We start from the raw sequence: 15,904 nt of genomic DNA, 5'->3' as shown, positions 1-15,904 counted from the left end.
TCTGCCAGTGTTTGAGGGGGAAAAAAATCCTTTTTTCAGCTTCAGAGCTTTCAACCCTGATTACCTTATCCTGTTATGCCAGTTTTGTGCTGATGTAACTTCACTGAAGATAGTGGAGGTACTATTTACTTAGATTGGTGTAAATGAGAGGGTGTCATCTGTTCTCAGTATCAGAAATAAGATCTGTTTACAGACTGTGAAAGCATCTGTAACTGAGCTCTAGATTTTCACAGAGATTGCTTGGAATTTGGATTTTTATTTTTAACCATTCCCACTTCATGGAGACTTGCAAATGTTCCCTTTATTCTGAGAATCAGCTGCACAAAACACTAGCTTACTTTGAGCTTGAATTGAATCTAAACACCTTGCTCCTGCAAAATTTTGTAGTGGGACTACCAGAGCAAGGAGTCCAGGATTGGGCCATATGTTTTATTACAAAGCATTGGGAAATGGTGATTTAGTGAAATACAAATTTAAAAACAGTCGCTTTTTCAACTGTGAAACTGCTTGATTTAATGACAGAACAGGCTGCTGCTGATTAGTTTTTCTTAAAAATACATTCTTTGCTGTCCTAAAGGTAGCAGAAAAAGCACCTGTACTGACTTATATATGCACATTTTTCTGTTCTGAAGGCGTGCATTAATAGTTTTTTCATAGTTAAAACAGACTTTCATTATAATTTTTAAAATAAAAAAAGGCATTTAAATAAAACCAAAATTGTTAGTGGTTTGGCATCTTGTGGAGAAGATATAAGCCTGCGTATTAAGGGCAATATAGAAATTACCAAGCTTGTAGAGAACTTTGTATGTGATGACCCTGCTGTTGGTGGTTTGGAGGGTTGTTCTTGGTTTTTTCCAACTTTCCTTTTATGTAAAATACTGAATGCCCTTTAGTGGTCAGTAGCCCATGTTTGTTGACAATTTGAAGGTATTTTCTTTGCTTTGTCATTTTATAACTGGCATGTTCCAACATCTGTTCTTAATAATAATTGTGAATTCCTCCTGTTTTGCATGTCTGTACAGGTTGCAGACCTGGGCTGGACCCATTCAAAAAACAAGTATCAAAAAAGCCACTTGAAATTACTGTTTTGTTGATGTCTTTGACATCTTGAAAATGCTTCAAGTTAATGAAAATGGTGTGGTATTACAGAGAGAGTTGTAACTTGCTGCTTCCAAGATATTTCTTTTTCTATTTTTAAACTTCTTTCTCTTGTTTTAGTTTTACTTGAATGGAAGAAGAACCACACTTGTTTCTTTTACATACTATATAGCTGTGGATGTTGTTGCAGATTGTTGAATCCCAATTTAATTTTGCAATACATGTTTCATACAAATAATGAATTTGTATCTTTTTTTCGTGCTGAAAGTTGTCTCAGTTTAGGTAAGGCTCTATCTGTCCAAAATGATGTGTGGCTCACCACCAGTTGGTGTTGGTGTGGGGTTTTGGGGGTTTTTTTGGGTTTTAATTTTTACATCTGTGTTAATGAAGGGAAGCCAACTGGAAGCTGAGTATAGAAGTTCTCTATCTGCATACACTAACCAAATCTATAGGTGCTCTGTCTTTGAGAAATTCCGATTTCACTTTTATGCTGATATAACACTGACTTCATCAGAATCACTCTGGATTCACAACAGCATATGAAATCAAATTAGACTATGTATATTAAATATGAGATCAGGTATTCATATGATTCAGTATGAAAGGTGTTCTTTTAATGAGGAATGTTTACTAGCAGCCCAATTAAACACTTTACAATTTTACTTTTAAATAGTCTTTATTAACTAGCCTTTTCAGCTCTCTAATTCATAACTCTAATCTTGCCTATAGTTACTTTCATTCTTGAGACTTCCAGGATTTTTATTGCTTGCTAGTTTAAACGTTTCTTCTTCCTACTGTTCATAGTATAAAGACTTGGTGATTCCACACTCAGGAAAAATAGTTATTCTTAATTTGCAGTACAGTATTCTTAACTTCTGAGCATTATGGGATAGATTCTTAAAAGTATGAGGTCTTACGGTGTTAGCACTCCTGACTCTAAGCCAGAGGTGCATCCCTCAGTCCCTGTCTCTTCCCTTCCTTCCCTGACACCCCTCTCCCCTGAAAAGTGACATGCCCATAGCATAAGGACAAGAGAAAATATTTGTAAGAGAAGATCAATTAAAGCAATGCTCTGCCTGTACTTTGAAGCTAGCATCCCCATTGGTTTGTATAAATGTGTCTTAAGTGTCCTTACTGTCACTTCTGTATGTGATGCATTATTCCTTTGGCATAAGGAAGGCCAAAAATACACTGTTCTATCTTGACTCTTTCTGAAATTCTGGTGCCAGTTCCCCAGTAGCTATAAACTGGTTTAGGAATTATTTAGTTCAGTGTAACTCCATCAATTTTGTTAGGAACCTGTTACAGTAATAAAATTAATCACAGTTAAACCTGACAATTATATTGCTGAAGTTAAAGAAAGCCTTAATTCAAGCAGAAGCTGTTTCTCCTAAGAATGTTATGTCTGCTATAGTTTAGTTGATCTTTAAGAGCCAAAACACAGATATTTGTAGCTGCCTTGTTTCTTTGGTTTAAGTACATTTAATCTATTTCCAGGCTTTATTAATAGTGTTCTGTATCCTGAATTATCAACTGCCCCAGGCTGTCCAAAGTTGTCTTACTGTTACATTTGGGGCAGGGAAAGAAGAGGAAGGGGGAGGAAGAGGTGAATCCTACTCTTGTCTTACAGCCGCTGTGGTGCAAACTCTTCATCTTCTCTTGTGAAGGTAAATCTGTAATTCATCATCGGGAAGTATCATTCTTTCTCCTTGCCCCCTCGCACCTCTGCAAGTTTTGACTGTGACTATCCACGTACACTATCAAAATCCACTTCCCTGGTGGAGAAAAGGATTTTAAATATATATGGCTGCAGTCTGATGTCCCGGATTCTCAGGCTTGAAATTTTGAAAGTATTGTTGTCATTGCAACTGGCACCACAATTGCAAGAACTTTCACAGAATCGCACAGAATTGTTGAGGTTGGCAGAGACCTTTTGGAGATGGTCTAGTCCAGCCGCCCTGTTGGAAGCAGGGTCAGCCAGAGCAGGTTGCCCAGGACATCATTCAGTTGGGTTTAGAGTCTGTCCAAGAAAGAAGATTCCATGGTAAAAGTTTTTCTGAATGTTTATATGGAATGTCTTCTATTTCATTGCCTGATGTCCTTTCAGCAGGCAACACTGAGAAAAGCCTTGTCTGTTGTCTTTACTCCTGTCCATCAAGTATTTGTATACATTGACAAGATGCCCCTAGAGCTTTCTCTTCACCAGGCTAAACAATCCCAGCTCTCTCGGCCTCCTATCCATCATCTTTGTGGCCCTTTGCTGGACCTGTTCCAGTATGTCCATGTCTGGCTCGTACTGGGGAGCCCAGCACTGGACCCTGCAGCCCAAGTGTGGCCTCACCAGGGCTGAGCAGAGGGGAAGGACGAAGGCTCACCTCCCTGGACCTGCTGGCAATGCTTTTCCTAAGGCAGCCCGGGATCCTGTTGGCATTTTGGATAAATAGAGCCCAGGAGGGTGTAATCTCTCGATGCTTATGTGTAACTTTGTTGAAGCTGGTAGCAGTTACATGTCTGCATCAAAAGGAGATAATATATACCCACCAGTGCTTGAAATAAATACCTTTTAAAAATGAGACAATTATATTTGAAATAACCACTATAGGGGGGGTGGGGGGTGGGGGGCGGGAGGATGTAGCCATGTGTATGTCATTCTGTAATAAAGGTCCTGTGGTAAAGTAGTTAGAAAGCAAGACATTTTTAGTAATAAAGGGCCAAAAAAGTATTTAAGATGCAGCAAGATGCATGTGTTGTCATACTGAGAATAGTCTTGCAGTACTTAAAAAAAAAAACCCCACACTTTTTTCCCCCTTCTGCTGTGCTACTCAAGTAACAAAAGTTTGGCCTATGATACTTATTGTAGTTCATGTTCATGGGAAACTGTAAAAAGTCTGCTTTTTATTTATCTTCGCGGTCTGTATCACATGCTGTTTATTAAAAAAACTACTTTTGTTTGGTTTTTATCACACTTTTGAGTGTTAATGTATATACTAACAACTAAATTAAAATGATATGGTTGGTACACTTGTGAATTCTGAAGTGAGAATTTAAGGAATCTTCAGTCTTGGAGGTGTGATTTGGTGTTGTAGCTCTGCTTTTTGGAAAAGGCTAGAAGAAAGGAGATAGAAATTGTGTACATCAGTTAATTTGGGTGGAGAAAAATAGAATTTGCATTATTTATGGGTGGAAAGTCATAGATGCACGTGGCATTCATTCTTGTACACGCTGATCCTCAAAATAAGTAACTTATTCTAGATGTGGGCTGTAAAAGTTGTGATAAGAGAGCAGATGTTACTGAAGTGTTTCAGCTGGATGGTTTTAAAGCCCCTGCTAAATTAATCTGTTTTGTTTTTAAAAAATATCCTTCATGCTTTCATTACCAAAAGTATATTTAAAAACAAACTAGGTTGTATTTTTGTATGCAATACAAATTTTGAAAGAGTGAGAAACATATTTGGGAAATTACTCACTGGCAAGATAAGAGCATGGGGCTGTAGTGGAATTGCTTCTGTGGACATGTTAGTCTACTTTGGACTTCAGTTGCTAACAAACTTACCGTGGAAGGGATTTGAGTTTGCTTGTTGAGAATTTCACTTTTTTGGAGAGATGAGGGAAGTGTCAGGGTTTTTAATCAGGTCACTTCTACACATCTTTGTCCCCAGTAAGCTTTAAACTTTGTACACTGGTCAATTCTGTTTCAGATCACCGCTGCCTAGCTTTGAAAAGGGCTGTGTTCCAGCAGGTGCTCACTGTGCACGGGGTTAGAACTCTAATAAAAGGTGGACATCGTTATCCTTACACTTAATTTCAAAGCTCAAGCTGAGCTCTAGTCTGGAGAGAGCAAATCAAAGTATGGCTAGTCATTTTTGAAGCAACTAGTTCAATAACCTGAACTAACAGATTAAACTCCTGTTTATTACAGTGTAAGGTGAGTTTTACCTTTTCTAGTAACTATGAACTGGTTATGAGTTGTTACTACCTTGTTTTAAATGCACAGGATGGTTCAGGGAAAAGGGATCATCAGTTCTTGTTCAAATGCAAATTTTAGACTTTACTGCTATTACCATGCTGTGATTTTTGTGGTAGTTCTAAGTCTCGATCACTAAAGCATCGAAAAATGATGGAAAACTTGCAAAATAATGCTGGTGAAACAGAAGAATGATTTGCAATGTGGGCAGTTTGCTTTAGCATGGGAATCTCAATGAGCCCTCCTGATTTTTATGCTCAGAAATCAGTCTGGTTTCCAACCGCACTGGAAAGACTTGGTCCAAAATCTGAACCCATGTAACAAAAAAGCAGGAAAAGTGATGCTAGGCAGGATACCTCAGATAACCTCCTATTTGTCCTTTTAAACACTAATGAATCTACCTGCAGCAAAGGTTATTATCATAAGCCACACTTGCTGTTTTATTGAAAAAAGAGTTTACCCCATTCTTCTTATTTTAGTAAGGCTATATCCCTACTAATTGAAATGGAGATCATCTGTGTTCATTATTTAAACCATAAGGTGAATATCACACAGGTGTTTGTTTCCAGCTGGAATGGGTGATTAAAACCTGACCCAGAGCTGTCTGAACATCCCAAGCACGTGGTGGTTTAGAAAATGAGGCTCATCTAGACTTTTCTGTCTAAAGCATTGATAACACTTTTTGATGCCTGTGCCTTTGAACTGGATCTGCAGCTTCAAAGGGGATCCTTCTCGGATGTTTTTTTCCACTCAGTCTTGTCTTTTTATCTGATGTAGGTGGTGTTGGGCTGTGCTGCTTTGTGTGGAGAAGAAATCAATCAAAAGGTATAGAAGATGTGCTGTGCTTTCTGTGGAAGTGACTTGGTTATCCTCGTTCTGTCTCACCAAGCAAGACTGAATTCAAAGGAAAGGGTTTGGGTTTGGTGGTTTTTTCCTTTTTCCACTGGCAAATACGGATTGTAAGTTCCTATTACTGCCCTCCGCTGGGAACTGGGGGAAGTGGGCTTTTTTTGAAGTATTTACATGTAAAACCTTTTGGTGAATAGAGGGAGAAATATGGGGGCATCCACCCATTTGGGTGGCTATAGCCAATTAATGAGAACTTCAACACAAGCTGTCCTGGAGAAACCTCAGCTCCTATGGCTGAAATAAACAGCAGAGACCAAACTGAAGTGGGATGCCAGGATCTTGTTTGATTGGTACTTCAGCTCAGGAGATAATGGATACACCACATTTATTTAACTTCTGAGGGCTCAGCAGCCTGTCTTCAAAAGGAAACCTTTCCTTATATTCATGTTGCTTACCACCAAACCTTCTGTGTGATCATAGGATGAAGCTCTTTCTGTGTGGCTCTAACCAAATCAGATCACCCTAATGACATGTTTCCAACTTTCAGGACAAAGGCTAAAGGTAGGATTTTATAAACAGAGCAAGTCCAATCTCAACTTCCAGCTAATAAATAAAACTGTGGCCAGAAGCAGGGTATAATTTATTTTTTTACTAATTTTTTTACTATAATTATTTTTTTTTTACTGGAACAACAACATTAGGGATGTTGTGGATTCTTTGCTAATTGAAAGCTCGATCTTAAAATTAGGTAACTTCAGGCTAAGCCAGAGCAGAATAGCTCAATGAATGAAATGCTTGGTAAAATTCCCTGATCTGTTTTAAGTCATAAAACTAAGTTACTGTAATGGTCTCCCTTGTGTCTTCAAAATGAATGACTTATTTTTCAAAATAATAAGATGCTGTTTGAAATATTCTGATTTGTGGGGAAATATAACTTATTGCTCTTTAATGTGGCATAAAAAAAAGTATAGATGAAGTAAGCAAAAAGGGTGATTCTTTTTTATGATTATAAATTTAGAAGATTTTGAGAAGGGGCAAGTTGCTTACTTTAATTTTTAAACCCTTATTTTGTATTGAGTGTCCTATGCAGCAGCTTTAAGGGACAGCTTCTACCTTGATACCAAAAGTAAATTTGTGCTTTATGAGGTTCTGGCTTTGACATCACATTCTTTCTGGGGTAAAACACAAACATTTGTATGGTGATGGCACCCCCTGCCCTCTCCTGGGTGAGATTAAATGCTGTACACGCCCTGGACAAAGCCTATATAAGAAAATGTGCTGGAGAACAACTTCTCTGAGCATTCCCTTTGTAGCGGTGGGATAACGGTATCCCGTATAAATTAAGCCGGTTGCTATGGCGACGAGCGGGGGTCAGGAGGCGCCGGCCCGACCGCAGCGGCGCGGCCCCCAGGGGGCGCCATGTCGGCGGCCGCCGCTCGTCCCGCCCCGCCCCTCCCCTTCCCCCGCGGGGAGCGCCGCGTCCGGAGGCGGCCGCGGCCCGTCGCTGGGCGCGGAGCGGAAGGTGAGTCCCGGCGGCGAGACAGGAGGGGAGCGGCCGCCGGCGTCACCCCCAGCCCCGGGGAGCCCCGTGGCTCCGCCGGCGCCCGCCTCCATCCAGCCCTTCACCCCGCCGGGCGCGGCCCGCGCGCCGCTGAGCGTCGCCCCGCACCCGCCCCCATCTTAGCCCTCACCCCGGCGCCATTTGAAGCGCGAACCCGCGCCCGCCGCCCCTCGTCCCCAGCGAGGGGAGTGAGAAATGACTCACGCTCCGCAGCGCGCTCGGGCCCGCGCTTCCCCCCGCGCTGAGGCGGGGACGGGCCGGCGGAGCTCCCCGGTGACGGCTCCGGCCGGGCCCTCTCCCCGCCGCCGGAGCGTGGCCGCGGCCTCGCCCCTGCCCTCGGCTGCGCGCTTCGCCGCCGCCCGCGGCCTCCCCGCCGCTGCCTTCGGGGCGGGGGGGCGGAGCGGTGCGTTTGCCGCGCTCCCGCCCGCCGTTCCCCGCTGCGGCCCCCGGCTCCGACCTCCGCGGAGGCCGCGGCCGGCTCGGCGAGGGGCTCTGGGGGACCGGGGATCTCGATTTTTAGGGCCTTTATGAGCCTTCCCCATGACCGCGCCGAGCGGCTGCGAGAGATGTACTGGGGAAAGCCGCTGGAGAAGAATCACAGGGGTTACTGTCCCGTGGGGCCATCCGTGGGGGAAAGGTTGAGCCGCGGTAACTGGGATAAAACTTGCCATCTCAGTAGAATGTAGGTTTTTCCCCTCGCAGTCAGAAGAAGTGAAGAGGGTATCTGATATTTCTAGACCACGATATAATATTAAAAAACCTGGGTTTGCCATATTATTTTCCCCTTTAAATAATTTGTCTGAATTAAAGTCTTATTTTATCTCATGAGAACAGCATTTACTCGATGACGAGCCTTTTTTTCCTGCTTTCACCTCTGGGGGGATGGCCTTGGCTTTAGAAGATCCTGGGCCCATAAGTGCTCTGCCCATAAGTGCTCTAGTGTTACAGTAAACCACGTTAGATGCCATGTTTGCATCCCTTCCTTCTTCAGAGCTATTTGGGCCAGTATATAGCTCAAGTATTTTTGGTGTCGTCTCCATCTCTTTTTCTGTTGTCAGGAGCTGCCAAGTGCATTGAAACCCAACTAACCTGGAAAAAGGGAAACAAATACTCTTAATGCATCTACCTTGCTAACTTTGATGCTCTAAATGAAAGTGAATATTGACTTTTCATGTTGTTTTCTAGCTTCAATTTCCATAGCTTCATTCTTTGTAATACTTGTGTATTTGATGCTGGGTTTTTTATTTTGTGCTCAAGTTTTAAAGTTTTAAAACACTATTGCTCTCTAGATTAAAATCTTCTTGAACTGATGCATTCACTACGTTTGGAAGCTGTACAGCCATCAGCTTCTTAGCTGCTCTACTTTCTGATACTGAGGAGTCCAGGATTTTTGGTAAGAGAGCATGACTTCTGTTGGTATTTTCAACATTAAGACTTTATCTGAAGGGCTCTGCCTCAGAATATCTGGTCTCTGACAAAAGGCAACAGGGTGCTGGAGAACTGCCTCCTAGATTACACTGACTACTTGAGTGCCTAGAGGCCTGAGCTGTCTGTCTTTATGGTGAACCTTCTGTTGTTCCAGGGCAGGAATATGAGACTAGAATTCAGTACCTGTGTGCATTTAATGTGTCCTTAACTGTAATAAAGTGGGCTGGGGGGCAAGAAAGGGGAATAAGAAAAAACCTCTTGTGTTTAATGGGTGGGTTTTCAAAATGTTTCTATTGTTTCAAAGTCATGAAAGATAAACTAGATACAAACAACTCTAATGGGATATTTTCACTTTACAATTAATTTAGACTATTCAAAATGAATGAACATCCTAAAAAGAGGAAAAGGAAGACTCTACATCCTTCTCGATATTCAGGTCAGTCTAGACCTTGAGTGATGCACACTTTAAGTTTGTTTTTTTTTTTCTCAGAATAATTACTTGATGAGAAGAGATGATCTGTGCTAATACATGGAAAGTCAGTAACACAAAGGGTAGGATAGGAAGTCTTGGTCCAAATGTATTGAGTACCCACTCTGCGTGCTCCATTGTTAAGCCACTTTCAGTCAATGCATCTGAACAGTTTTGTTCTGTACTCCCTGCAAATGGGGGAAACTTGCTCAAGCTACAAAATTAAAAGATGATTCTACTAACACACAAGGGGAGGAATTTTGTAAAAGTTGGGATGGGGGTGTCCGGAAGTATTCAGTGCTGAACGAACAGTCACTGTCTTCAGTGGGAGCAAAGTTTGATAATGACTGTATCTGATACTCCGCACATCATCAGAGCAGCTTAAAGTGGTAAATCACAACAGGAATGCTATCAGGCCAGCACAGAATTCTCCCAACACAAGAAGTAAAAAATGTGGCCAATGAAGAGAATTTTGGTGACCATTAAATATGTATGTAGCTACATCAATGTGTTAGTATTAAAATTTACTTTTTGTTTTAGATTCTTCAGGTGCAAGCAAATACATAGACAACAGTGGAATTTTTTCTGACCACTGCTATAGCGTCTGTTCTATGAAACAGCCAGATATAAAGTTTTCTGAAAACAGAGGTAAGGCTACGTTTTGGGGTCTTGTTCTGCAATTCTTTACTAAGCATGTCATGCTCATATTTGTTGAAGTAAATAGAATACAAACATTGTTGTGATCTGATATGCTTTAGACTGGTGGAAGGTTGTTTTAATCATTGTAATTGAAATAAAATTTTCAAAGTAGAAACAATAAAGACAAAAAGATCCTTCAATTTTACTACATTTATAGTGATGATTAGACTTCTTTATCTAAATATCTGCTAGCTAGGTAATGTAAAGCTGATGTAAATAATCTAAGAGTTCAGATGGAATTTACCAGCAATTCCATTGAACTGTACTTCTACTTATAGAAAACAAAATGCCTTTTTATAAAACATCCACTGGTGTATGTGAAGTTTAGCAGAGCAAATGTGAGATATTCATCTTTCTTTTCACTCTAATAAATTAGCCAGAAAGTCTCCAGAAGTCTTAAAGTATTATATTTTAAAATGTGATGTGCAGAAATATTTAAGTATATATTTTAAAATTTAAAATCTTTCAAATGTAAAGTTTCATTTAAGGATTTTAAGGTTTTTTTCAGTATAATCAACTGACTGGGTTTTTGCTGAAATTTTAAAGACAGAGTTGCCATCTTTTTAATTCTTTTGTTGTCTTTTGTACATATGGAAATTATTTCTGATGCATTTATTGTTACTTTTTTAAATGTAGGTTATGATGTGATTAATATATAAAGATAAATTTATGTAACTAGAATAAGTAAATAGTAAATAAGATCAGTGGTTAAAGAATCATGATGATGCTAGTATAGACAAATGATGACAAGAAAATCCTTCTTTTTTCTTTGCAGGTAGATTCCACAGTCCTGTGCAGAGCCTAGACACAGACGATGATGGGAGTCCAGTGCATGCTGGGACTTCTCAGTGGAGCGGCTCACATTCAAACGTTGTGGGGTTGCACTATACAGACCCTAAAAAGAAGGATAAAGGTGAAGGTCAATGTGTATTTGCAGCTTAGGTGCTAGGAAGCTGGAGAGCACGGCTGTTGGCTTGTAATGTAACTTTTTTGCTTTGTCAGAAAAGGCGAAGGAGTTGTAGTTTGCGTTATTTGTTAATTAAACATAATATATAGCCTGGCGGGGAGAAATAACTGCTTTTTGCATTTGTAAGCTGCAACAACTAACTGAAAAGTTAAATATGGACCCAGGTGTTTTGCAGGGTTTTTTAACCTTTTTTGCTTTTATTATCTATTTCCTTCTGCAGATAAAGGTACCAATAATGGAGTGTGCAGAGACTTATGTGATTCACCTATATTCAGTGACAGCCCTACAGAAGAAGAGAAACCTTTAGATATTCAAACTGTAGAAATTTCTACGACAGAAGTGAATGCTGTAGAAGTTCACGATATAGAAACACAGACTGTGTCACCAGAGAAGCTAGAAGCTGAGGACCTAGAGGAAATCCCTCTGGAAACCTGTAAAATCTTTGAGAAGAACCAGGCTTTGAATATTACAGCTCAACAGAAATGGCCTTTGCTGAGAGCCAACAGCAGTGGCTTATACAAGTGTGAGCTTTGTGACTTTAATAGCAAGTACTTCTCTGACTTAAAGCAGCACATGATCCTGAAGCATAAGACGTGTACAGACACTCATGTCTGTAAAGTTTGTAAAGAAAGCTTCTCCAGCAAAGTGCAGCTCATTGAACATGTAAAACTACATGAGGAGGATCCGTACATCTGTAAATACTGCGATTACAAAACGGTGATATTTGAGAATCTGAGTCAGCACATAGCAGACACTCATTTCAATGACCACCTTTATTGGTGTGAGCAGTGCGATATGCAGTTCTCCTCGAGCAGCGAGTTGTACCTGCACTTCCAGGAACACAGCTGTGACGAGCAGTATTTGTGTCAGTTCTGTGAGCATGAAACAAATGATCCAGAAGATCTGCATAGCCATGTGGTGAATGAACATGCATGTCGACTGATAGAGTTAAGCGACAGCTATAATAACAAGGAGCGTGGACAGTACAGTCTCATAAACAAAATCAGTTTTGACAAATGCAAAAACTTCTTTGTATGCCAAGTGTGCGGCTTTAGGAGCAGGCTGCATACCAATGTCAACAGGCATGTAGCTATTGAACACACCAAAATATTCCCTCATGTTTGTGATGACTGTGGGAAGGGCTTTTCAGGTATGTTGGAATATTGCAAGCATTTAAGCTCTCATTTATCTGAAGGGATTTATTTGTGTCAATACTGTGAATATTCAACAGGACAGATTGAAGACCTTAAAACTCACTTGGATTTCAGGCATTCAGCAGACTTGCCTCATAAATGTACCGATTGTTTAATGAGGTTTGGAAATGAAAAAGATCTTTTAAGTCATCTTCAGATACATGAGACAGCATGATTACTTTCTTCCCCTGTAATCGATCTGTTAGAATTGGAATTAATTTCCATTCACTGAAATGTGATATTAAATACAATTTTAACAGCAATTGTACAATTCTAATGTTTTCATCTTTGTATCAGCAAAGCATGTGTAATAGCTTGGTGTTGTGAATTTCCTTACCTAGGGGTTTCAGTAGGAATAATCCCATTCACAGTGTGATGGATCAGACTTTGGGGGGAGGGACAGTGGGAGTAGTTGCATGTTGTGATAGCAATTCTGATGGTCATCCCTCACTTTCACCTCTAATGTACAAGACCAGCTCTCTTGAGTTTAAAAAGGGACAAAGAGAAAGCCAACATCTAGTTCCATGCTTAAGTAATGCCATACTGATGTCAACTGCATACCCAGCTCATGTTACCTTCTGTGGCAACAGGTCATTGTGCTGATGTTTAGCGAATTGCACCAGCCTGCCAAAGATAAGGCTGTTCCAAAAGTTGCCAGGCGTGGACATCTCCAAATTCACGTACCAGCCTGTATTTCCCACCTCATACTCTTGATAAGCTTTCAAAATTGTCTTGGTTTTCTCTTGGGGTACCTATCTGACCTCATCGTTCGCTCTCTTTGTTGTTTAATTTCAACTGTTTATGGGACTATCCAACAACCTTCTCGTCCACACATTTACTACAGACCTCCCATATCATTTTTGTCTATTTACCTTCAGTTCCTATCTTTTAATGCACCAAGTAGACACATACTGCTTGTGTGTAGATTGGGTCATGTTTGACGGAGTAATTGCAAGGGAATGTGCAAAGTGATCCAGCTGAGAATGTACAAAGGTTGTATAAAATGTACAATTTCCATATCTAAAATCCTGATTTAGCTCTCACCAAAATGATGTATGTCGCCAACCTCATTTAGAGCAAGCCTCTGTTAGTTTATGTTGATATAATTCTGTATATTTATAATTAGCTTTCTACTGCTGATAATACGAGGACAGTTATTTCTGTAAATTTTAAACTTCTATATACTGGCTTAAAGCACTGGTACAGTACAAAAATTTTACTAACTTTAACCACTTTCAAATTATTTCACACATCCATTCAGATTAGATAGCGCTGTCCTGCCAGTATAATCATTAGAATTGAATTTTTACCGTTCATTCTGTAGCTGTATTTCTGAATGGATACTTGGCCAGATAAAAATAAGGGTGAGGTCATTTAGATTGTGCTAGTTATCAGAGTGAAATTACCCATAAATTAGTGGTGGAGTTTACATTTCTTTCTGCATTGATTGTAAATTTGTAATGTAAGATTGTCTAATGCAACCTTTGTATAGATACAGTTAATGTATAAAACGTCTTGATCAGCCAGATTTGGTGTTTTCTGCTTCAAGGCGTGCAAGGGTCTTTGCATTTGATTTTTAAAGCTAAGGATAAAAATTGGTGGAATATAGTCAAGTTTATGGAAGTTCTAATTTCTAGAGAATTTCTGGAAAGTCTGCTGTGAACCAGTTAGTGTATGTTTCTTTGTAGGAGGCAAGACAGACCATTTTGGTCATTCTGAAATGCTGATTTACTACTAAATCTTCTGTGTGGTCATTGAAGAGGGCAACCTGATGGTGTCCTGACTGTGTTTTATTAGTCCATTGTATAGAGAATGACAGTAGTAGAATAGCTCATTTCCTATTTTGAACACATTCATCCTGGTTGGCTTTAAATGGTAGCAATAATATAGTTAACAAAGCACTAATACAAATTATTTTATATATGGAAAGTTAATTTTATTCATAACTGAGAGGGAAGGAACGCTGGTTCTCTTAAAACTCTGCGCTTTGTGACGACGCACAGGTGGAATGGCACAGTTGAGCTCTGGAGAGAAAGCTGCTTCAGGGGACCGTGACAAGAAGTGGAAAAAAAGACATTTAAAAAAAAACCCAAAAAATAAGTGGGCTTAAGAAGTGTGTATGTTTGTGTAGATCAGCATTGTGTCCCGTACAGGAAAGGTGGTCTGTTGTAAAAGCACGGACCCCCATGATACAGGAAGCTTGCTTGTTGACTTCTAAATAACTTCATGTCTAACTTTGAGTTGTGTTATTTCTAATCTCTAAACTGGGAATGAAAAGAATACCCCATAAGAATGTTATGAAGCCAAATCATTCCTAACTAAAATGTACTCCACAGTGTCTAATTAGGAAATATATTCAAGTTTGTCTTAGGTTGGATTTTATAAATAAGGGACTAATGTTAGTATTTTCTTTTTAATACCAGAAAGTAAATAGAAATGTGCAGGGGTAGCTGGTCTTATTTTACCTTAGCAGGGACAAAAGTAGGGTATCAGCTTCCACATTATCAGCATGCTAAAACAAGAAAGATGTTAAGTAGTAGAAAAAAATAGGTAATGAGTGGAGTCTGTCTAGAAGTTGGAAGCCTGAAAGGAATGACTGTATATGCCAAGGACAGTATGTTGTTCCCATTGAAGGGAAGACAAGAGTTTGGTTTATTTACGTGAAGCGCGTAAGGGGAAGGTCAGTGCTCTGACATTGCTGCACTAAGGTGAACTGAGAGCATGTGAATGCAGCTGATCTGATACTGCCAGAGACTTCAGTCTTCTTTAACCCTATAGCTTGAGCAGTTAATCTCAGTCTTGAATGAGAGAAATTAACTGTAGTAATCAGAAGTATGCCAGTATTTTTTTTTTTTGAGTCACTCAATATGTGTATCAGGTTCAGTTTGTTGTTCATTAGACTGATACTAGCAAGGTTCCACTACTTCAGGAACAGCATTCTAACTAGAAGCTGTACAAAATCACAAAATTGGTTTTGGAGCTATTTTGTATTTGGAAGGTATTTGTATTTGAGTCTTTGCTTTTCAGACAAAATTTTGAGCCTTTAGGTTAGATGTGTGTTGTGTATTTCAGCCTCCTGGATCGTATTTATTATCGAAGAAAAGAACTTTTTTGTATCAAAGCTTCTGTTGACTTCAAAACAAAATTTAAATCCCACTCATTATTGCAGGAGCTTAAAATACAGCAAATTAGTAATTCTCAAGTAATGTGTTCTCTATAATGCTTATTGTCATTGATTTTCATTGTTTGTGGTCGTTCTTATTACGCACTTCTGTGGTGATGTACCAAATGTATAAACTAACAGTGCTTTTGAACTGCAGAGTACTTGTCATTTGTCATTTTAGCCGACTGTGATTAAACCATGGTGCTGACCTAGACAGGACTCCAAAGTCATGCCTCCTTGTCTTTGTTTCAGATCCCCGCGGAAAGACCCCCGCGCTCGGCGGCCGAGTTCACCCTTCCAGGCGGGCGGGGCAGGCCCCCCCTCAGCTCCGGCGCCTTCCCCCTCGCGGGGCCTCCCGCTGCGCTCTGCGGCGCGCAGCGTCCTCCCAAAGGCCGGACAGGCGTGTGCAGAGCTATGGCGAGCATCCTCTGGGTTGGCTTACCCGGCCCCTCTTCCCGGGGCCCAGGGGCAGCGGGACGGGACGTGGGGGGTATTCCCCGTGTCGGCGCGGGC

At 40.5% G+C, this 15,904-nt stretch overlaps 1 protein-coding gene across 1 annotated transcript; it reads left to right on the top strand.

Annotated features, from left to right (window-relative positions):
- The first annotated feature begins 8,765 nt into the window (after positions 1-8,765).
- ZNF639 (zinc finger protein 639) lies at positions 8,766-15,610 on the top strand. Its single transcript, XM_009817701.2, has 5 exons — positions 8,766-8,865; positions 9,269-9,336; positions 9,910-10,017; positions 10,844-10,981; positions 11,256-15,610. The coding sequence occupies exons 2-5, from the start codon at positions 9,279-9,281 to the stop codon at positions 12,401-12,403; spliced, it is 1,452 nt and encodes a 483-aa protein (XP_009816003.2). The 5' UTR covers positions 8,766-8,865; positions 9,269-9,278; the 3' UTR covers positions 12,404-15,610.
- The last annotated feature ends 294 nt before the right edge of the window (positions 15,611-15,904 follow it).

This window comes from Gavia stellata, chromosome 11 (assembly GCF_030936135.1).
Source record: "Gavia stellata isolate bGavSte3 chromosome 11, bGavSte3.hap2, whole genome shotgun sequence".
Classification (NCBI taxonomy): domain Eukaryota; kingdom Metazoa; phylum Chordata; class Aves; order Gaviiformes; family Gaviidae; genus Gavia; species Gavia stellata.
This window is presented reverse-complemented; position numbering and strand designations above follow the sequence as displayed.

What these genes read in the sequence shown, in the direction of transcription:
- ZNF639 (XM_009817701.2), top strand. Translation starts at nt 9,279, where the DNA reads ATGAATGAACATCCTAAAAAGAGGAAAAGGAAGACTCTACATCCTTCT. An exon ending in AAAGTTTTCTGAAAACAGAG is followed by an intron (nt 10,018 to 10,843) that starts GTAAGGCTACGT and finishes TTTTCTTTGCAG; the next exon opens with GTAGATTCCACAGTCCTGTG. An exon ending in CCCTAAAAAGAAGGATAAAG is followed by an intron (nt 10,982 to 11,255) that starts GTGAAGGTCAAT and finishes TTCCTTCTGCAG; the next exon opens with ATAAAGGTACCAATAATGGA.